Source organism: Hippocampus comes, unplaced genomic scaffold (genome assembly GCF_001891065.2).
Source record: "Hippocampus comes isolate QL1 unplaced genomic scaffold, H_comes_QL1_v1.1 scaffold434, whole genome shotgun sequence".
NCBI classification, from domain to species: Eukaryota; Metazoa; Chordata; class Actinopteri; order Syngnathiformes; family Syngnathidae; genus Hippocampus; species Hippocampus comes.
Window position 1 is genome coordinate 1,138 of NW_017805117.1, and position 21,821 is coordinate 22,958.

General features: G+C 47.4%; 1 protein-coding gene across 3 annotated transcripts in view; it reads right to left on the reverse strand.

Annotated features, from left to right (window-relative positions):
* Positions 1-284: 284 nt before the first annotated feature.
* otofa (otoferlin a) overlaps positions 285-21,821 on the reverse strand; it is a 32,467-nt gene continuing 10,930 nt past the window's right edge. The window contains exons 3-49 of one of the 3 annotated variants that reach the window (XM_019865548.1): positions 21,714-21,802; positions 19,799-19,898; positions 17,842-18,041; positions 15,983-16,053; positions 15,662-15,788; positions 15,485-15,539; positions 14,600-14,731; positions 13,819-13,881; positions 13,626-13,710; positions 13,346-13,505; positions 13,092-13,278; positions 12,615-12,801; positions 12,194-12,417; positions 11,936-12,044; positions 11,660-11,846; positions 11,404-11,524; positions 11,144-11,244; positions 10,842-10,932; positions 10,525-10,641; positions 10,212-10,364; positions 9,925-10,117; positions 9,735-9,859; positions 9,528-9,662; positions 8,922-9,083; positions 8,634-8,705; positions 8,220-8,339; positions 7,991-8,152; positions 7,747-7,909; positions 7,236-7,405; positions 6,830-6,859; positions 6,599-6,736; positions 6,439-6,514; positions 5,998-6,143; positions 5,692-5,826; positions 5,475-5,612; positions 5,267-5,394; positions 4,992-5,162; positions 4,251-4,411; positions 4,037-4,179; positions 3,887-3,975; positions 3,083-3,181; positions 2,818-2,916; positions 1,709-1,950; positions 1,460-1,638; positions 1,229-1,329; positions 790-977; positions 539-615 (exon numbers count right to left, since the gene is read on the reverse strand). In XM_019865548.1, the coding sequence (XP_019721107.1) occupies positions 797-977; positions 1,229-1,329; positions 1,460-1,638; positions 1,709-1,950; positions 2,818-2,916; positions 3,083-3,181; positions 3,887-3,975; positions 4,037-4,179; positions 4,251-4,411; positions 4,992-5,162; positions 5,267-5,394; positions 5,475-5,612; positions 5,692-5,826; positions 5,998-6,143; positions 6,439-6,514; positions 6,599-6,736; positions 6,830-6,859; positions 7,236-7,405; positions 7,747-7,909; positions 7,991-8,152; positions 8,220-8,339; positions 8,634-8,705; positions 8,922-9,083; positions 9,528-9,662; positions 9,735-9,859; positions 9,925-10,117; positions 10,212-10,364; positions 10,525-10,641; positions 10,842-10,932; positions 11,144-11,244; positions 11,404-11,524; positions 11,660-11,846; positions 11,936-12,044; positions 12,194-12,417; positions 12,615-12,801; positions 13,092-13,278; positions 13,346-13,505; positions 13,626-13,710; positions 13,819-13,881; positions 14,600-14,731; positions 15,485-15,539; positions 15,662-15,788; positions 15,983-16,053; positions 17,842-18,041; positions 19,799-19,898; positions 21,714-21,802 (6,117 nt within the window). In that variant the 3' untranslated portion in view covers positions 539-615; positions 790-796. Of the gene's footprint in view, positions 616-789; positions 978-1,228; positions 1,330-1,459; positions 1,639-1,708; positions 1,951-2,817; positions 2,917-3,082; positions 3,182-3,886; positions 3,976-4,036; positions 4,180-4,250; positions 4,412-4,991; positions 5,163-5,266; positions 5,395-5,474; positions 5,613-5,691; positions 5,827-5,997; positions 6,144-6,438; positions 6,515-6,598; positions 6,737-6,829; positions 6,860-7,235; positions 7,406-7,746; positions 7,910-7,990; positions 8,153-8,219; positions 8,340-8,633; positions 8,706-8,921; positions 9,084-9,527; positions 9,663-9,734; positions 9,860-9,924; positions 10,118-10,211; positions 10,365-10,524; positions 10,642-10,841; positions 10,933-11,143; positions 11,245-11,403; positions 11,525-11,659; positions 11,847-11,935; positions 12,045-12,193; positions 12,418-12,614; positions 12,802-13,091; positions 13,279-13,345; positions 13,506-13,625; positions 13,711-13,818; positions 13,882-14,599; positions 14,732-15,484; positions 15,540-15,661; positions 15,789-15,982; positions 16,054-17,841; positions 18,042-19,798; positions 19,899-21,713; positions 21,803-21,821 lie in introns of all 3 variants that reach the window. The other 2 variants (XM_019865546.1, XM_019865547.1) reach the window with 2 other exon arrangements.

Sequence of the window (21,821 nt, forward strand, 5' to 3'; positions counted from 1 at the left end):
CAGTAAAGTGGTGATATGCATCAAGGAGACGTAATCCGCCAAAAACCATGAAAAAGACAATAAGCAACACATTCCGTTTTTCGGCGACTACCAGCTGTGTTTTTTGTCAATTTAAAGTTCTCTCTCTCGCTCGACTCAGAGAGCATGAGAGACAGAGAGAGAGAGAGAGAGAGAGAGAGAGAGAGAGAGAGAGAGAGAGAGAGAGAGAGAGACCAATGAACACAAATGCAATTTGCTCACAGAGAGAGAGAGAGAGAGAGAGAGAGAGAGAGAGAGAGAGAGAGAGAGAGAGAGAGAGAGACCAATTAACATGAATGCAATTTGCTCCCTTCCTGTGGTCGAGGCTGATGGAGAGAGCGGTGTAAATCCCGAGCCGCTGCCTTCACTCAGCCTTCCGCAACCCCGCGCTGCCCGCGCCGGCTTGCCGATCCTGCTCAGGCGCCGAGCAGCTTCTTGACGAGGTAGCCCGGCATACTGTACAGGAAAAGTCCCAGCATGACAAGCAGGAGCAGGGCCAGGATGATCTTGATGATGAGCCACTTGTAGCGGTTGCACACCAGATAGCGGATGGCTTTCAGCGGGCTCAGGAACCACAGGAAGGTTGTGTCTGGCCGACTTGAATGGGGAGACAGAAGAAAGAGGGCCAGTTAGCGGTGCTGGGTCATAATCAAGTCGAAAAAAAAATCTTGACTCATCCAAAAGATAAGGACAGAAGGGGGACCGAGCAAAGCACAGAACACAAGGAGGAGGAAGAGGTGTTCGGGACTGGGGTTGTCGGACGAAGACTACCGGCTCATCAGACACCCAGCATCTTCTTGACCAGGTAGCCGGGGATGGAGTAGAGGAAGAGGCCCAGCATGAGGAGCAGTAGGATGAGGCCCAGCGCCTTGAGGATCAGCCAGCGGTAGTTGTGCCACAAGAAGTAACGAATGGACTTGAGAGGACCCAGGAACCACATGAAGCTTGTATCCGGGCGACTTTTGGGGGGTGGGGGCGAGGTTGGAAAATGGGGAGGGGTGGTAGCGAGTACGCAAACAGAAAAAGAGGACAGAGGAGGTGATGCCAGAGTAGAAGAAGAATGAAAGCGAAAGCATCAGTGAGGAAAGCGGTCCGACACCCGTGAGTTGCACTGCTTTCCTCACTGAGAGAAGGACTCCTGAGCAGCAAACTTTCAAGAGTTAAATCAGACATGCAAGCGTGCGCGTCCCGCAGTTGGTCCTCGTCTTACTTTGGTTTCTCCAGCGGATCGGGCTCGTTGCGACCAAGCCCCACTGGGATTTTCTCTGCCTCTTCTGCCGTCACCAGATGGAGTTCAGCTTCCACTTTGCCCTGTTCGGTGACAGCATCGTTGGCATTCTCACTCTCATTCACCGCAGCGGATGCGACAAGAACTCGAAACTTGCATTTGTTCGGTAGGACCGTATTTGGCATTCAAAGTATATTTCGCCATCTGGCTCACCGTCAGCTCCATCTCGTCATTCTCATCTCGGGCCACAAATGGCCACCAACCCTTGACCCTCTTTTGCTTGAAGATGGAAACGGAGGGAAGATCCTGCTCGTTTCGGATCAAGTCGATGGAGCACTGCTTGGAGGTCTTGGCCCCGCGAGGGAAGCGATTCAGGTCCAGCTCAATGGCACCTGGAAAAGCGGTAAACGCCTCGTACGGATGGATTCAAACCCGCAAATTCGTTCACATTCATTTACCTACCCAGGAAGTCGTCGGCAGAGAAGTGGTCGGCGTCCCACACCTGCAGCGTGAGGCGAGCCGGAATCTTGTACTCCGTCTCGTCCCAGGAGAACATGGATTCTTTCTTCGAGATGACAATCTTCTCCTCGGCCATGAGGTAGTCGAAGGGGAAGACGAAGCGCCAGTTGAAGTTTCCCTCGCCGGTCAGGGAGTGGTAGTGGACGTCTGTGTCCTGCCTGTCTTCCTGCTGCCCCTTCAGCCACCTGTGTCGGTCGGCGAAGATGCGGGGGAGACCGCAGGTCAGCCCCAGTGGACTGCGCTTGAGGCAAACATGCACCTCAAAAAAATGGTGACCTCGTGGACACGACAGACATTCGTTTGTCAGGGACACACACACGGCTTGGCACAGATGCTCCAGTTGCTCACACCGAGGCTTGCCCACCAATTTTTTATTTTCTATCAGGGATTGTAAAAAAGGAACTGAAGAGAATGAGGCGTATAAGAAAAACATCACCGGGTCAGAATGATGTCTTTCTCGCCATCAAAAGCCCAAAGTATCGACTTTGTAGGAAGTTACAGATGAGGAGGCCGCACTTGCCAACGTTGCGCTCGGCAATGGAGCCGCTTCTCATTCGTCCCGGCATGCGACGGTCGGTTCCTTTGCATGCGCACATGCAACAAGGCAGGACGTGGAAGTTGAAGCCCTTTTCGGATCAGACACTGCAGTGAAGGACCAAACCACAAGACTGAACGGTCTCACTATGTCGGGGGGTGTCCAAACTATGGTCCGGGAGCCATTTGCAGCCTGCGGTGTATGCTAAAATTGACATTTGACATGGCCGCAAGGCTAGTTTAAAAATAAATAAAAATTCAACCATGGTAGAGATTTGAGATATGCAAAGATATACATACAAAAGCAAAAATTATTTCTTACTATGTTAACAGTAGCAAAATGGTTTGGTCCTGACTGTTTTTATGATTCCTTGCGTCTTGCCGATTTGAGAGGGTAAAGACAAGGAAGGCCCGTGCCAGATGGGAAAATAAAACAGGAAGTAGGATAGCCTGGAAAAGGGATGAAGTCATACAAGCCATGCGATGGTATCTTGTGTTTTTTTTTTTTTTTTTTTTACCCCCTGACATAGATGTCAGACATCTTCTCCCCTGTCAGGAAAGCATCGTCCTCTAGAATTACGTCATCAGTGTTCCAAATAATAACACGGAGCTCAAAGCTGCACACAAGCAGAGACACGCCACAAACACCAAAGACGGACACACACGTGACAAATGGAAACAAAACAAAAAGTAGTTAACTGCAAACAAAACAGTCCACACCACACAGCTCGGGATGCGGCCGGGTGGGCGCCACTTGCTCAAGCTGCATCCCGCTCTACGTACCCCCTGACAAATATGTCACTGGACTTTTCCCCAGTGAAGTAATCATCGTCCTCCAGTATTACTTCGTCTGTATTCCAAATAATCACCCTGAGCTCATATCTGGTAAAGGGAGGAGGAAGCAACATATATATATACACACACGTACAATATATAAACTGCAAATGTATTTTCTAATAGCAGAAAAAATACCGTATTTTCCACACTAAAAGGCGCACTGGATTATGAGGCGTGTGCCTTCAATGACTGGCCTATTTTGAATTTTTTTTTCATATATTGGACGCACCGGATTATAAGACGCAATCTACAATGCATCCACTAGATGGAGCTACGCTCCTTCCCTTCGACTCGAGAGGCGTTCATGACCGCCTCCGAGAAACGTAAATTAACGATTACTTCAATGAAACGACGAAAATTGAAAATAATGCATCAAAACGGAAAAATCAAGCGAGGAAATCACAAAATAAATTCAATGGCCCCCCTACAGAATTTATTTTGTGATTTCCTTGTTTGTGAATATGCAACAAAGGAATAAATAAACACTCCTGAGACATTGCAGTCTGCTATATTTTACTGACATCTGATCGTTCTGTTGGCGCTACGCTCAAGGAAATGCCAACTTCTCATTTAATCCATTCCATCGATCAACCATCGCTTATCCACGGGGACAGTAACTTAGGCAGGGGAGCCTGGATTTTCTTTCCCCCCGCCACTTCTTCCAACTCTTCTGGATGGATCCTAAGGGGTTCCTCAAAGGGTTTAATTCAGGCATCATATGTGCGATATTCCAAAACACAGCAGGCTTACCTTTTAGGCTTCCGTGGTGCTATCTCAATTGCGGGTCCGGGAGCCGGTGTGTCCATCGGAAACATGTCCACCCACATCTCGATACGACCCTTGATCACATGGTGACGTCGGTCAAATTGAGCGTGCTTTTTAATGGATTCCATTTCCTACCTGTTCGATGCCCGGTTTATCAGGGTTCAGCAGGGGTCTGGTCTCAACGTGTTCGGGAACGAGTCGGCAACCCACTCGCGGGATCTCCTCCCAGTGGTTCAGCACCATCAGTGCTAAATGCTCCTCCGTCTGCTTCTTCAGACCTTTCAGGTGGAACGCAGCCAACGTGTTAGAAATCCTTGGCACGATGGTTCGTTATGCCATCGTGTCGGACCATTTTCATCTTCGATCTCGGTTGGTCCCACGAAGGTGCGGTTGGCCACCTTGACTTTCCCTCCCGGGCCATACTGAGGGGCGTCGATCTTGCCTTCCTTACACAGCCTTGCGAGGATCTGGCTCGGCTTCAAAGGATCCCGCCAAATATTGTACCCATGGCTATTGTAGGCCAAAACACGTAAACAGTTGTATCAGTTCCATTTAGTGTATTTTCCACACTAAAAGGCACACTGGATTATGAGGCGCACCTTCAATGAATGGCCTATTTTTTAATTTTCTTCATATATTGGACGTACTGGATTATAAAACGCAATTTCCAATGCATCCACTAGATGGAGCTACGCTCCTTCCGTTAGGTGTTCATGACCGCCTCCGAAAAACGTAAATTTCAACGATTACTTCAATGAAACTACGAAAATTGAAAATAATGCATCCAAACAGAAAATCAAGCGAGGAAATCATAAACTCTCTAGCCCCCCTACAGAGTTTATTTTGGCATTTCCTCATTTGTCAATACACAACAAAGGAATAAATAAATACTTCTGAGACAGTCCAGTCTCCTACATTATACTGACATGTGATCGTTCTGTTGGAGCTACGCTCAAGGAAATGCCAACAGAAGATCTGGTACTCAGGTACTTAAGCAAAAGTACAGATACGTGTGTTTATTTAAAAAAATACTGGCAAAGATACACTACCCACCACTGCTTTAACTCGCATTTCTCAATCGAGCGCTTACAGGGAGTAGGCAGACGAGATGCCACAGGTGGCTCTGTATTTGCTGTAGAATCGATTCTCCAAGTCGATCTTGGTCTCTCCGATCAGATCGTCGGTGCCGACAAGATCCCAGTCATATATGGAAACCGTAAGCATGGACTCCATGGGGAATGTGGCTTCGATATCGAAGGACCTGTGAGAAGAAGGTGGGAAAATCACACACTGATTGAAGATGGGGCAGGGCAGACATGTGGAAAAGTGTCTGACAGTTAGGAATCCAAATCTGGAGTGACTCACTTGCCAAACACGGGATTGAGCTGCTTGGAGATGTAGTTCTCTTTGTCCTTGACCTCAGATTTTCCCAGCTTGATGATGACGTACGGGTCTGCCTTCCCGTTGATGTCCGCGGGATGAAGATCCGTGGCCTGAAGACGAGGACAGTTCAGATCAGATAAGATTACTCAAATTGACCTCCGTTTCAATTCTAAGTAGCACGCAAACGTACCCTGACCACATATACCCGGACGAGCACGTTGATGGGGTCGTTATGAGGAATGCTCTGGAACATGCCCATGTTTGGATCGAATCCCACGTCTCTCGTGATCTCCTCAGACAATGGTAGCTTGTACATGCACAAGGAACCCTGAATAGGGAACGGAAACATCGGGGTTACAAAATGGACTGGCTCTGATTCTTAACTTCTTCAAAATGACACAAAACACCTTAAACCGTCCCACGATGCGGTCATCATCCAGAGCGTGTTCATCGTCATCCCCGGCTTTCCCTCTGTACAGGTTGAAAGTATGCAGCCAGTCTTCAAAGTCGCCGTATTCGGTCTCGAGTTCCTTGTTGTACACCTGTACGCGTCCAACAAGAAATGTATGTCTAGCTTGAATTAGTTTTGTTGATAAAACTGTTTGCTGTTTATCTGTAAAATTTGCAAAATGAATGTCAATAAACGGTGAATAAATAAAGGGAGTTCCGCAAGGCTCCGTTTTAAGATCCATGTCGAAGCACCAGTTACATACCATCAACTCATCCACTTTGGATTTAACCGTTCGTTTCTCAGCTGCGTCCACAGCGTGACACTTTTTCTTGTCCTTGGCACTCCTCTTCTCCTTGTTCCTCTCCCTCATCCTGGAGCCTTTCCGAACAAGGTCATCACATTTGATATCTGAGCGGAGGGTTGAGTGGAGGTGGAAGTGGACATGGTGTTTCCATGAGGTGAGGTGACTCTTTGAATGTCAATCGCATTACAAATTATGAAACTATTTTTTTTTTATGCTGAACTCCAAGCGGTATACAAGATCGTAACTGCAATACTTATGAGCATGGCACGGAATGAAATGACACGGAAGACTGTTTATGATTTAACACAATCCGTTTTGGTCAAGGTTGAATTTAGTCTGCATGGTTCAATTGGCACAATTCCATTTTCCATCATCATGGAGCAAAACTCAGATCCATACCTGCCGCCTCAGCTGCAATTTCCAGGTCTTCTCGCTCCTCTACTTCGGCCTGAGCTGCTTCCTGGGCTCTGAGAGTCTAAAGGGGCGTTTTTGGGTTTTTTTTAAATCCTTATTTATGCATGTGTCAGGACAAAATTGGATCACGCAATCTTGCGCAAACCTCTTTCAGTGTCTCAATGGACGCAAAATATTTGGACCACCAATCCAGCACGCTCTCGTCCGTCTCGTCCTCTTCATCCGCTGCGCCCTTCTTTTTCTTTTTCTTCTTCTTTCTCTCTTTGTCACTTTCTTCTTCAAGCTGCACAAACCAATTAAAAATGTCAGTCCCTCATCTTTTTTTGCGCCATATAACCACAGCAAGAATTTTATTTCATAGATCGCGAGCACTTACCATGTCAACTTTTACGACAGCATCAGATGTCTACCAATGGGAAAGCCCACAGGGATTATTAATAATGCGTGCAAGGGAATGACCAGCATATATGGTGGTACCATGATTTACGGGATCAAATTCAAATTATTTTAAACCGACATTAAGAGTGCGTGGTTAGAAAAAAAATAAATGCATCAAAATGCATGCAGTGAGAAGAGAAAATGCAAGCATCAAACACAAATGCACCCGTACGACACTTTCACGGCAATTTACCACGTGAACCACTCTTAAAGTCACATTGGCTCGCAACATAAAGCAAAAACAAAGAAAAAAAAACGGAGCTTCTGCTTGTCACTGTAAAAATGTGTAATTTGGAGCATTTGTAAAGTCATGGCACCACTTACAATGCAGAGCTTGGTCTTACAGCATCTAACTTGACAAGCGTGTCCATTTTCCGGACGGCGGGTTCCACGGAGTCCACGTGGACGATGATTTCGCCTGCGGAGCGGGAGAGAGCGCGCGAGGAAGCACTGGGTGAAAAGCCATGCTGGGAGCCGCCATTGGTCAGGACCATGTAGCCATTCATTAATTTAGCTGTTCCGATGGAGCCAGGCCACCCCCCCGACCCCCACAAAAAAGTGGATAAAGACACCACATGGGTGGCAGGAGGAGAGAAGAGGACAGTTGATGATCCGTGACAGAGGGGGAAAAAAAAGGAGAAAAGACAAGCAAAGGTCAAATAATGAAAGATTGAGAAGCCCCAACAGCCCATAGCAAGCAGCAAAATAAAAGTCAGTGAAGGATATTTACAAATGTGCTTTTTTTACAATGTCAGAAGAAGACCAAGAGTGTGCCCCAGGGATCTGTTTTAGCTTCCATAATATTTTTCTTACAAATGTATCTATAATTTGCATCGTGCATGCGCTCTTTAGTACCTGCGCTGCCCCAGTGACTGGACGTCTTGTCGGGAGCGCAGTAGAGGAAACGCCGGAGACACGTGACCGCGTGCGAACCAACGAGAGCATAGCGACCGAACGCTCTGCAGTCCACCACCCTGATGTTAAGCGGAGGGTGCAGGAGCTCATTTTCAGGGAGGTCCTGATGTAAACAAAGATGAGGCGCGACCTTTTTCGAATCAATGCCTATTTATATTTCACTCTTTGGAGAAGTGATACTCACCACCTCAAACCATTTGACCAATGTGCTGAAATTTGGGTTCTTCTTGTAGTTCGGGATGAGGACGGACTGAACGCCTCTCCCAGCGCACTCGATGTCCACGCGAGGTCGATCCACCTGGGCCAGGTTGACCCTCTTTAGATCCCTTAAGCCCCAAAACAAGACCTGGAGCGGATGAAAGCAATCTTCTTGAATTGTTGTTATAAAATCCTAGACGTTTGATAAATCTCACCTCGATGCGGTAGCGACTCAGGACTGGTCGGATCCCCAATGGAACTGGGATAATTGGGCCTCTCTCGAAGTCGGTCGGTCCTTCCAGCGGAGGAAGATCGGTCGCCCCTCCTTGACCAATCTAACGGGGGTTCATTTAAAGTCAAGTCCAATACTTTTTGATTCACGCGTGTGTGACATCATAGATTTTTGGTGGTCGCGTACATTTTGAGTGATGCAGTGCAGAAGCTAGTCATAGCCAAGCACCTGCATTGAGTTTATTTATTTTTTTAACATTTGCTGATTTATATCAGCTCATAGAATTGTCTTCTAATAAGTGGCATCGAGTACTTGACCTTCTGCGAGGTGAATCTCTTTTAAGTGTCTGGCTGAAAGTAACGAAAGTGCGGCGGAAGGGATGAAATGAGAAGAGCACCTTTATCTGAGGAACAGCAAAGTTATGGACAGTGATCAGAGCTCGTCTAAGCTCCTCGCCGTCAAATGGGATCTGGAGGAAGAATGGGTGGTTCACAAGAAAGGGGGGAGGGGGGAAAGGGCGGCGGGACACCCAGCAGTTCATTTGAAATGGAAAAAGTGAGTTTTGAAAACAACACCGGGCGAGTCCGATTCGGAAATAAGTATGGCGGAGAAATGGAAGATAGAAAATGGAAACCCATACGTAAAGGTTCAGGTGCCCCAAAACTGATCTCAGGTTGCGATTTACCTGGAGGAGCTCGAAGGCAGCCAGCAGTTCTCCAGCAGTGCAGTTGCCTCTGTAAATCTGAAAGTACTCCAGCTGCGGGGGAAACCTCGGGGGGCCGTAGTGCTCCTCGCACATCTTGATGGCGGGCTTGGCGAAGGTGCGACCGATGAACTCTGCCTTGCCCTGCTCGCGACGATGGGCAGTGGGAGACAGTCACAAGGGATAAGCCAAGGGAGTTAGGATGAGGAGGATGCGGGAGGGCGCAGTTTCCACTGAGACCCCCTTTGATGACAGTGTTGGGTTAGAGTGTCAAATTTTGAATCTTCCCAAAATTGCCAAACTACTGGCACAGATCAATGAGAACTATTACTGTACGGAATACTAAAACTGTTTTTTTTGTTTGGTTGGGTTTTTTTTTTTGCTGCAGGGTGAAGTGCATCTGCAGCAGTTCACGCTACATCAGACCCCGATTCAAATTAGAGTGATGATTTCACACTCTGATTTGAGCATGGACAGGAAGGGGGAAGTGAGGTGCACGGAAGGCCAGAATGGGGAGGCAAAAGACTTTCATGAGCACAAAGAGTCAAATGTTTCTTCCTCTCTGATGTAACCGAGCGTCAATCCTACCACTGTGTCTTGGTCGTAAATTTCCACCACAATGATCGGGGGGTCGTCTCTGAGCTCGCCGGCTTCCCCAAAGAGCTCCACGTTGTCGAAAACCAGCAGCTGGTCCCAAGTGGGACACAGGGTCTCGCTCAGAACCTGCAGGACATGCTGTTGAGATTCCCCCGGGACACAGAAGTTCACAATTTACGACACCCGCAAAGGCTTTACCTCGGTGACCTGACTATGTGTGGAGAAAAAGACTCTGGCGAAAGGGTCGGAGAGGCCGCTGCTGTCGGCGGCGAACAGGCTTCGCGCTTGGTACATGTGCGCTCTCAGCTGGAAGACCTGTTTCACTGTTGGACGCAACAAAGGCGTCAGCTCAAAAAGCAGCCGAGTGAAAATCCGCGTGCGCACTTACTGTTATACACGAGGCTGACAGGGGGCACAGAGTGAAGAGAAGGAGCCGTTTTAGCAGCTTTGACCTCCTCAAAACCGTTGGGCAGACCACTCGTGAATTCTTTCCTTTGCTTATTGAGACCGAGCCACAGGTACAACTCCAGCTTAGCCTGAACGGTCCAACCGGCTGGGCCGAAACCCTTTTTCCCAGGCAGCTGTGGAGAGTCCCCCACCACGTGTAAAAAGCAAATGAACGATTAGTCTTCTTGCAGGCTCACTCACAAAGCATGTGTGCCGGCGACGACATACCTTGAGAAAGACAGCTTTGACTTTCCCGCAGTCTTTTCCCGTCTCCTCATCCACCACCGAGTAGAGGATGTCTTTGGATGGGACGCGGGCGTACGCGATACGTTTATGGTTGCTCATCATCCACACGAAAACATCCGGGATGCTGTGTTGTGGCTGGACAAGAAGCATATCGTGACTTTTTCGTGGGCTGGAGCAATTCCAGCCCACGAATGTATTCCAAATGTATTCGTTTGACAGTTGCCCCTGGCGAGTACGCCTTGCAGATTCGCGGCAAATGAGCTCACTGGTTTCTGTTCCGCCTTCAAATGTGTACCTCATCAGCGAGGAAGCGAAGCCTCAGCAGGAAGTTTTGCACCAGCTTTAATTTGTCTTTGACTGTGTTTTTCTTCACTTGCGTCCTCATCTGTTTGGCCTGCTGGCTCATGTTATCCTGCGGAGCAAAGTGAGCAAAAACCACAGCTTCATGGAGACCGTTGAGCGGTGTTCCCTCGAAGCTGCACATTATGTCATTTTTTGGGGGGAAAAAAATGGGATGCTCAGCGATTTTGTGTGCATGCTCAGACGCATGGAAACTCAAAGGGAACACCGCAGGTGACTGTCAGAAATGTGACTACTTTGCAACATCGTTACCATTTCTCTCATGCAGGACTTGAGTCTTTCCCGATCCAGTTTGGTTCTACCCGCTTGGTTTAAGTCTTTGTTCGCCAAAGTCACAAAGCGACTGGGGGAAAAAAAGCACAACAACATGTACAATAATTGTTTCAGACCATGACTCAGCGTTTCTCTACAGATCAACTCCAAGATGTGCCAAAAGTACTCTCAACGCCCTCACAAAAGATTAAACTTCACACCGATGTACATTTAGTGGGCTATATAATATTTGTACTTTTTCATGATGGCAAAAAAAAGTTTCATGATGCTCCGGTGCTGACCTGCAGCCAACGCTCAGTTCCTCAAGAACTCCCCTGAGTCGGCGCTCCGGAAAGGCCTTTTCCGTCTTAATGATCTCCTGAACATCATTGACGCCCTCCTCCTGCGCACCCGAAACAGAGAGCGGACTATGCGACACAAATTCTTCTTCTCTTCGGCGGCGAGTTAATGACCATGCACGGGGGAGCAGTGGTGGTCCAAAAGTGATGCTATTGGAAACACAATTAGGGGAAAAAGTGAGATGGCAAAACGGAATGCTGACCAGCTTGTCGGCAATCTTGTCCATCATGTTGGAGTTGTACAGTCGTCGTCTCTGGTCCTGCCACCAGCTCTTGATGTACACGCAGGGTTTCTTCTCAAAGTAGGGAAGGTGAAAGTAATTCCTGTCAGTTTCCGAAAGGCAAAAAAAAAAAAAAAATGCTTGTTAGAGAGAACTGACTTTTTTTTTCCCTCTTTCCTTTTTTAAGGGAATCTCTTTCACCTTCTTGGATAAGGGAAGAAAGATATCTTGATCTGACCTATCTGTGATGACGGGCCTCATGAGGGGCGTGCAGGAGACCGACTCCAGGTCGCCTTCCTCATCAGCCTCGTCTTCGCTGGAATTTTGGATGAGCTCGCTGTCCTCGTCGTCGTCCTCGCCGTCCTTCTTCTTCTTCCTCGACCAGGACGACTTGCTCGTGCCGTCTATCTGGTTGCCATAGTTACCTTTGTTGGGAGTAGATCATCGCATTGCTTTCAAGGTTCAATCTTCATACTTCTTGAGCTTCAACAAGATGAAAGAAGGACTACTTTACCGATCGTGATCTCGAAAGTAATCGGCTTGTCACCAATCTTTCGATCAATCATGGTGGCCTCCAGGAAGGCTCCGAAGAGGAAGAACTCTTCCGTCTTGCCCGTGGCATTCTGGCAGGAAGAAGGAAACATCCTATTTTTATCATTCAATTAAATAATATAATTTTATTGCAGCGTTATGGCACCACTGGAAGAGTGTGTGTGTGTTCCAGAAGGGTCTCGTGAGCTTTCAACTGTTCATGAAGTCGCTTTACCCTCACCTCCGAGATGTTGGAGATGGAATCCATCTGCACCTCGGTGGAGCTGAGGATCTCTGGGGAGGTCGTGTCCAGGATCTCCACGGCGACAGACAGCAGCAGACGGGCTCGGAAGGAGACGCCCTCGCCCAATCCGTCGTTCAGGTCCTGGTGCTCGTCCATCAGGGTGTACTGGCGTGTCGAGCCGTACATATTGGCCCAGGCCGGACCCAAGGTCGGCAAGAACCCTTGATTACATACAGGAGCAAGGAATTATATGTATGTACATACATATGTGCGAAGTCACAATTTCCATTCCTTCATGCATGAGGTGTCAGGAATTTGGATGCAAACCAGCACGACGACTACATGTACACCGACAGCTAATCAACACCGATGAGCAATTAACGCTCTTCGGTCGATGCCGACTCTCCGTCTGACGTACCTTTGTCGCCGTCATTGGATATTTTGCGCAGGTCAATGAAGTGGGTTCCGATGGCGACGTCGTTCACCTTATCCGAGTCACGGATTTGGACCTTCATCCGTTTGCAGAGCGGAGGGAAGAGCTCGGTGAAGACGATTTGCTCGTTCCAGACGGGTTCGTAGCTGCTTTTCTGCACTGAGGTCTTCCCCTGTGGACAGTGCACGCTTTGAAATCCGAGGCGGATTTTCCATCAAAATCAGGACCGTTGAGGCAAGCAGGAATATTCGGACAAAGGCAGTGGGACACTGAGTTTTTTCCACTCATAGAAATTGATTAAAATATTTTTGGTGATAAGGATGAGTCCAAATTTCTCAGTAAAATGAAGACTTAAGATTCAAATGGTCCAACCGAATCCTTGATTGACAAAAAAATGATCAAGGGGTCTGTCCCATTACTTTTGTCAAGCAGGTAGTGAGCCTCCATTGAAAAAAAAATTACTTTCTGCCCAGAAAAGTGCACTTGAACATAAGGATCCACCAGGTCCCGATTTTCTCCAATGAGGGCCTTCTTCACGTTCGCCATGATGTTGGTGTTCATCTTGGGCAGGCCCTCGGCGCGGTAGACTTTCACGTAGAATCTCGCCCACTGACGCTCCGCTGGAATCCCTTCGGGGAGAAGCAGGTTCCTGAAAGATCGAGAAAAAAAAGTTTCACTCCCACTCATCGGTGGTGGCGACAACTATCCCGCCTTACCCCTCGATGTCATCCTCATCGGTCTCGTTGGCCTTGTGCGGAGTCTTGATGTTGTCGCCTTTGCCCACCACGGCGATGTCGCATTTCAGGTAGCCTTTGCATCCCGCCGTGATGTCAACGGGGTCGGACAGGATGGCCCACTTGTGGTAGAATTGGTGCTCTGGGATTTTAAACCAAGAGACGTTTTCATTGCGTCTCCACACTATTGTGACGTTTAAATCGGGCCGGGCATTCCGCGACACTTTTTGTCTCAGAAAAATATCTTTAGTTTCTCGCCTACCGGGCTGACAGTAAACAGTCCCAACGTCCATCTTGAAGGTTCCGACCAGCGTCCCGCTCCGAAGAAGGTTTTTAGAGTGGATAACCTGACGCGACGGCGAATGAAATAAGAACACGACAGAGCAAAACACAGAAGAAATGATCAGTTGGAGAGAATGATTTTACAGTTACAAAATTTGAGATGTGGCCCTTACCGAGAGCTTAATGATCTTGTCAAACATGACATCGGGGGGGATGTGGAAGTCGAAGACAAAGTACTGCAGAGAGAGGAGAAAATATGAGGTTGGCGAGGGGAGATCATTTCAGATCATGTAAGCGCTCCGTAGACATCAATACAGCGTTCAAAGGCAAAATTGAGCCGATAGTAAGAGCTCTGATCGTGATCTTTTCATGATGGTGTCAGCACTGAGCGTGGGGGTAAAAAAAAAGGTCAGTCTGGGAATCACATTCATCAAAGAAGCCAGCCAAGTGAGCCCGTTTGCTCCCATACGTAGTCTCATGTCGCCTCCTTTCATAGCGCCATAGATATCCATGAATGACAGAAAGCTCAATTGAATGGTGAAAAAAAAAAAATAGTCTGGAGAGCTGCCAGGACCATTATCCTAATAGGTTTACTTTTCCGGTTTGTGTGTCCGCAGGGGTTTTTGTCACAGACAAAAGAATCGATCACAAGACAAACTGTCACTTCTCTTTTTTGCCGCCTGTTGAAATTTTCACCTGTCCTGGTGGAAGAAAAAAATGCATGGAATGCTTGTTGCATCCACTGATAGCACGTTTGCACTTTCCCTGCCTCTTAAGTTGCTTGTGCCTGTGAGGACGGAATTAATTCACTGACAAAAACAATCAGTGCTTCGTGTTTTATGGGAACTCATCACGCGGTCCGTTTATGGCGCGCGGAGACGGTCTGTGTCACGCTACAAAAGTTTCGACATGCTCCACGCCCGCGTTGCCGTCCGAACGGCGTTGAAATCTCACCTCGTTGTAGTAGGGGCAGTTGGTGGACTCCTTCATGGACGTGTACTTCTTGTCGTCGCCGATCTCCACGCATACCACCGGGTCCATGTTGAGGCCAATGAGCTGGCGGGCCTCGATGATCGTGATGCTTATCTGACGGCGAGATGAGAATTCGTCAGGGCTGACCAGCTGGAACATGAGCGTTTTCAATAAAGCGCACGAGTCATTACCCTCGACGTAATCGAATGGTACCCCCCCCGACCCCCATTCTTTGCTTTTCCCAGACTTCCATTTTAACCGTGACATCTCCCGAGGCTAATACAACATTTGAAAGGCAAAGCTCGTTGAGCTGCAGGTATCTCTTTGGTATAATTAACCTTTAGATAAGATGAGAGGTAGACATAAAGGCTGGATGGGGAAAGCATCGACAATAACAAGGTGAAAGTTTGTTGCTGTGAATCATCTCACTGCTCTCATGTGACGCATATTTGAAGATACGACGGCTGCTTTTGCAAAAAAAAAAACAAGTGGCAGACGTCATAGGCTCCCACCAAATAGCATCCATTTTGGTGGAAAAACAAAAGTGACAATGACCATATTTGGACATACACGAGGTGGCGATCGATTAGTTTTGTGACAAAAAGAAGCCAAAACAAAACTCTATTATTGTTTTGAAGTAAACATTTGTACGATGAGTGTATTGTTTGTCCGCACAGCTCTGAAAAGTACATTAGCACGACAACTGTCCTAGCTAGTCTACAACATTAAATAGTGAGACAATTGTGCCACAATTCCTCCCCAATACTGTCATTATTTTAAGCTTATTCAAGAGTTTTAGGCAAAATCAATACTTTGTGTCACATAGCTAAAAGAGACTGAGCTAGCATGTTAGCCAAAACGGCAAACCTGGTAATCCACCGGTCGTCCAGAACTCGGTTCCATCTTGATGTCTGGTTTGGATCTGCAAAAATGAGCACAATTTTTTTTTTCCTCCCCCTATTCATTAGTTCAATTTGTATTTCACTTGATGTTGATATCTGCGTTGATGTACAATGTTTTTTGCGATGTAGAAAAAGTCTAGACCTCTTATTGGAGATGTTGGTGGTGACAGCAGTGACGGAGGCCAGAGAAACGGCGTCCGGTTCCAACATTCCGGCGAGACGCATCGCCTTCTTGTCCAGGTCGTCCATGTCAAGCACTGCTGGCTCATCTGAGTTATTATAGGAAAAAAATTAAGAAATATTTTTGTATGTGAAGTATTCTTTTGAAATTGTCACAGAATGGGTTGTGCTTCAACGTCGGCAGCATCCTCGATATTTCAGTGGAGCCTTGACATCGAAATGTTGCTGGGACATGCGCCTGAATGAAAAAAAGCTGAATTGGCCTCTGGACTTGTTCTTTTACCTTTCTTGTAATCGTCTTTGGAGCTCCTGATCTTGCCAAGCTTCATGGCCGCAAACACTCCTTTCCCTGATCTGTTGTGGGGAAGACAATGGCACAAAAAGGAAGCGATATCACGAACAGGCGCTCGATTCTCCAAACAAGCGCCCTTCGAGGTCACTTTCAATCACTGGGCCCAACGCCACCGGAGTGACTGACACTGATGGAGAGGCAACCAAACACCGACAAGTCAATCATAGCGACCGGGGGCATGACGTGGAAGTCCAGCCAGGCCAACGCTTGAGTTTGTCACACCGGCCCACGATCGATCAAAGTGTCCAGTTACCCCACTTTTGTTTTATGTGGATCACATTTCCCGGCGACGACAAAGACTTGTGATGTCACCGGCGACAGCCCACAAATGAGCAGCCTGAATAATTAAGAATGGGTGTGATCATCCCATCCAATTTGCTGGGGGGGGGGGGGGGATTTGGATGCACGTCAGCAAATTTAATGAATGCGCTTTTGCCTTTTGTAGCGTCAAGCGTTCACAATCGGTCGACTTTATCCGGATCGTGTTTCTGCTGTCATCCTCGTCGCCAGTGTGGAAAGTTGCGGTGGCGTTCAAAAGCACACTTTTTGAGAATACCGATGCGTCTCACGAAATAAGAATATCGGTGCAACTTTTCAGTGGCCTTTCAACCCCCAAAAAGTGAAACTCACTAAGCAGAGTGAAATGTTTCTCTCTCTTTTTTGGAATGATTTCATCTTAGAACTAAAGAAAATGGCCAACTCTACACACTACTCATCTAAAAAAATTCACGCCTTGAAATCAACATTATCAGTGTCCCAGGTTGCTCGACAGTATCACAGATCATTAGTCGGTCACCGTGGCAACAATGAAGGCGTTGATCTCCTCAACGTATATTTTTTTTTCATCGGTTTGAAAAACAGACAACAAAACAACCAAAAGAGCATCATATGAAAAGACAGTACGTTGGTTCACATACATACCGACGACACGAAACACTTGTCACCGTCTACTCAACGAAGGTCCAGTCCTTGTGAACTTATTTGAGTGTGATATTTGTCATCAGCCGAGTGCTGCGGGTCTTAAAAGAAGCGAGCCGGTGAGACCGATGGGCGGGTGACGCACGGATGGAAGGAAGGAGGGGGGCACCTGGAGGGAGGGCGCGAGGGATGTGGCGGCATATTATTGGGGATAGTGTTACAGTGCAAGTCATTAAAAGTAGACTAAAATGCATCTCTCATATCATCAGACAAAAAAAGGACATCAAAGCGCCCACCCAGAAAACAGGCGAGCTGTTCGGCCACGTGGGCAATTTCCAGCGGCACTCTTTGGAAACAGAAATCCGAACAAAGCTCGGTTATTTTTTTGGTTCTCCATATTTTATTCCAATTAGAAGAAGAGCATTAAAATATGCTAATTAATTCAATGTTCTAGTTGTCGGGGATTCAATTAAACATGCATGCGTTGCCGAGTGCATTTCTAATGGACCGCAAAAAATCTTTGAAAAATGGAAAAAGTGACTCACTCTTCGTCCTGTTTTTTTTTTGTATCGCAGGATTTGAGCTTCGAGGTCACAATGGAACTTTTGAAATGAAATATCCCGCATCTTTCCGTCTTCGATGTCAGAGCAAGCGGTGAGGCTTAGGTGACATTTTGTACTTGTCATCTTGCCAGATTGATGCAACTGTCGTTGCTGTCCGGGCACGCGAAGGATTCACGACGACAAACAATTCGCACAAGTGAGAGCTCGCTGATGCATCGCCACCGTCGTGGCGGAGTTCTAAACCAGAGGAGGACGTTCCAATTTGGGAGCCGCCATCACGTGCGCTCGCTCGTGCGCGTTGGGACTCACTTTCTGAACGTCGGTATGGATCCCTGCAACGATCGTTTTGCAGACGCCCCGGAGCCGCGGCTGTGCCCCGACAGCAAGCTGTCCGTCTCGAACGTAAACATGCCGTCGCGGTCGTCGGGAACATCCAGATGCTCGCCGTGGCTCCACACGGCCGCCGTGCCGTCCATCGGCTGGTATCTGATCTCGATGGTAACGCTGGTCTGGAACCCAGAGAAGGAAGACGTGGTGAACTCGCGTCGCATTTATGTAGACTCACCCTTTCACGCACCCTGTAGCCCGAAGGTGTCAAACTCAGACCCTGGAGGGCGGCTGGCCTGCATGTTTTCCAAGTCTGCCTGTTGCGACGCACTTGATTGAAATGATCAGATCATCAGTAAGCTCTGCGGAAGCCCGACATTGAAGCTGTTCATTTGAATCGGGTGTGTTGCAACGGGGAGACTTGGAAAACATGCAGGACAGACAGCGGCCATCCAGGACCAGAGTTTGACACCTATGCAGTGTAACCTGATAACATGATTAACTGTCCCTGAAAGGGTTAATCGACTTCAAATCATGGATTTAGTGTCGCTGAGACTAGCTCTTAAAATCAACAAAAATCTGTACTTTTTTTGGGAGAATTTCTTTCTTTCCACATTACAAGTTAAAAGATAATGACAATAAAATGAATGTCCGATTTTGGCTGATTTTTCTCCTGTTGTGAAGCTAAGCAAATAAAGGGCGATGTTTTGTTCTGTCTGTAACTTGTAGTAAAGATTGAGGGGAAAAAAAAAAGTTATGTTATTCATTCTGCATTTTTTTTTCCTCCAACTAATCGGCCGATGAATCCGTTTCTGAATTTTTATCCTGCCAAACGGAATCATCCGAACAAAAATCAGTCAGGCCTGAGAAATGATTCTAAACTGGTGCATTTTTGAAGTTAAACATGATTGACTCCGTGTTTTCTGCACCACTCCCGCTGATATATTTCTGCCTTTCGTTTCAAGCTGTAAATGTGCTTTGTTTTTTTCCAAATGTATCTGCTGCGTGATTCTTCCCGACCCCGTTGCGGTTGCACATCATTTAAAGCAGCTTAAGGCGAACTCCCGTCTGAATATCAGATTGAATGCATTTAATGACGTGTGGAAAAAAAAAAAACAGCTTTCGTCGGAAGACACGGGCCCCACTGGATGCTGTAAATCATCTCTTCGATGCCTGCTCGCTGAAATTTGGTTCAGAGTCGTTTCAATTTCTTCTTCAGAATCAATGGTGAAGACGTCATTTTTCTTCTGTGCCCCTTTAGGGGTTTTTTTGAGGGGGAGGGGGTGTCAATATTCTTCTGACTGTTAATTTTTGATGAAAGCCAATTTATTGCAAGCAGAAAGACGGATGAGAGCAGCACCGGAATGCATTCTTTCTCGCTTCCCGGGCTTCTTCCTCATATTCTCACAGGGTCATCAGTCTGGTTTTTATTTTGTGTTGCTACAGCAACCACGCCGGTGCAAAGCGGCAAAAACAAAGCGTTCAACCTTGAGTCTGTTTTCCGCGCAGCCTTCGAGTTCTTAATTGTCTGGATGCGCGCATGGAGCCACTTTATGCGTTCGTGTTAAGTCTTAGAAGGAAAAAAAAAAAAAAAACGCTCCCGCGGCGCGCGTTCTCGTCTAAAAAACATCACATGAGCACGCCTGCATCCTCCATCACAACTCCGCATCGCCGCAAGGCCTTCAACCCCACCCCCCCTCCCTCATTCACAGCCGCCATCATCCTCGCGCTAATCTTTGGTCTTTGCCGCGCAAAAAAAAAGTTTCCCTCAAGAGCTCTAATTACCACTTTGTGGAAAGATACAATTCAGACGTCGTCGCTTAGAGACCAATCCATTTTTACTCGGTTCAAACGTAATAAAAGTGCTCCTCTTGCGCTAACGCCTGATCTTTCTTGTGTGCGAACTCAATAGCAAAATTATTCCCGAATCCGGACTCACGTTTAAAGACGTGTTGTTATCGTCTATGAGTGTGTCGGTCAGCTCAAGCTGCCCCTCCTCCGCCACCTTCTGGAGCACCATGCAGAAAGTCCCCACCAATCTGCAGAGGGGGTTGAAAAACAGAACAAATCCATATGCGCCGTTACGTATTGACGTCCTCCATCACGAGTGGCAGGGACGTCGAATCATTCTTACCGGGGTTCATTTTTCATGCTTGTGCGTTCAAACCTTGTGTGGGGTGAAAGCGAAGAGGGTGGCAGTCATGGAGGCTGACAGAGCTAAGGTGGGATAGGGGAGCGGTGTTTTTGTCATCAGCTCATTTTCAGCACGTTACGCTTGACAAGAAGCAGAAGCTCAACGCGACATGTGGACCAAAATAAGAAACTGTAGGTGGCTTATATCGCCAAACATGCCACTCAGGATTCCAGGGAGGAAATAATGGAAAATAGAAAGAATCCCACCAAGTCGTTTCAAATCGCGACAACGAGGCGCTCTAAAGCAGCCATGCTAGGGTGAAGCCTCTTTTCGGACACGAGCTGTGGCACTGGAGGCCTCCGTTGCGTTCCCTTGACAACAGGCGAGGGGTGGGAGTGGCTTAAACTTAATGCAATGGGACTTTGGCAAGAGGCTTTGCTGCACGTTTTGATCCGGCGTCGAGAAATGTTTTCCTCGTTGTTTGACAAATCCTTGCCAAGGCTTGCCGTGCACCGCAGCCAAAGCAGACGGAGTCGTCAACGCCTGATGAAACTCGGCTTCTTATTGCCCGTGTCAAGCAGTCCTCATTGTGACACACGCTGATCCCCGCTGCGAATCCTTCCTTTCTCGGCTGCGTGGTTGACTGCGTCCTGAGCCCAGCGCGACTTTTCTTGCTCAACGGGGGTTGGAAATGTCAACGTACACAGACGCGTTTGAAGACAAAGAGGATCACAAAATTCACGAGAAAAGAACCTATTCTATATAATTAGAAGTCTGATTTGTAGAGGTTATTTAATTCGGGTTCGAGAAGCATCATTGAGCCTTTGCTTAGAAGACGACTAATTTTCGATTTCAAGCGCGGAAATGGCGAAGACGGTTCATTCCCCAAAGCCTTCAACATGTTATGTGCACTTTGTAGACACACGGATGAGCTTATGACTTGCTGATGACTTGTGATAGATTAAGACACCTCGATTTGGGTTCATAATTAAATAAAATAAAAACCTTCTCGTCCTGCCTCAAAAAAAAAAAAAAAATGAGGCTTCATTGCTCCCAAGAGGATAATTAGAGATAAATGTACAGTACCATAAGAATAGCTATATTGCTTACATACACTTCACATAACATCAAGTCACCACCGAATTGGCCAATTAGAGCTGTTGAATAATTGAAAGCCCCCGCCCCCCCCCCGCGCCCGCCAAAAGTGATTTCAGCCCACAAACCACAGATGAGGAACACACAGTGCGGTCGCGGGCTTGCCTGCACTCCAATGGTAAACACCAACCAACTGAAACGTGACATCCCATTTAGGGGTTGCGAATATTCATTCAAAGGATGACGCACGCTAATGATCATACATACACATAAATCACGGCGGCAAATATCAATGGCTGTGATGTTTCTCATTAGTCCGTATGCCAAGGCGGCGTGAAATCAAACGCACTCCATCATGGGACAGTCCCCCACCAGCCCACCCCCACCCCAGTGTCCGTCATCTGATTCGTCAGGAGATCACCGAGTGAGAAATGGGGCCCACGGGTGCCCATCAAACACACTTTCCTTCATGACAAAGACTATAGTTAAACACTGCGGTTGTGGTTTGCACTCCATTACACGAACGCGTGAGTCAATTTAGTCCAAGCACTTGGAGGTTCCCAACTTTGGAAACGTGGTGCGCCATTTAGGAGTGAAAAGTGAAATCGCCCGATGCGGCTTTTACCTGTTACTGAAGACTTTGCTGTAATTGTACACTTGGATCTCCAGCATCTCGCTGCCATCCAGCCTGCTCGCAAGTGGCCATCGGAACATCTGAAGAGGACACACACAC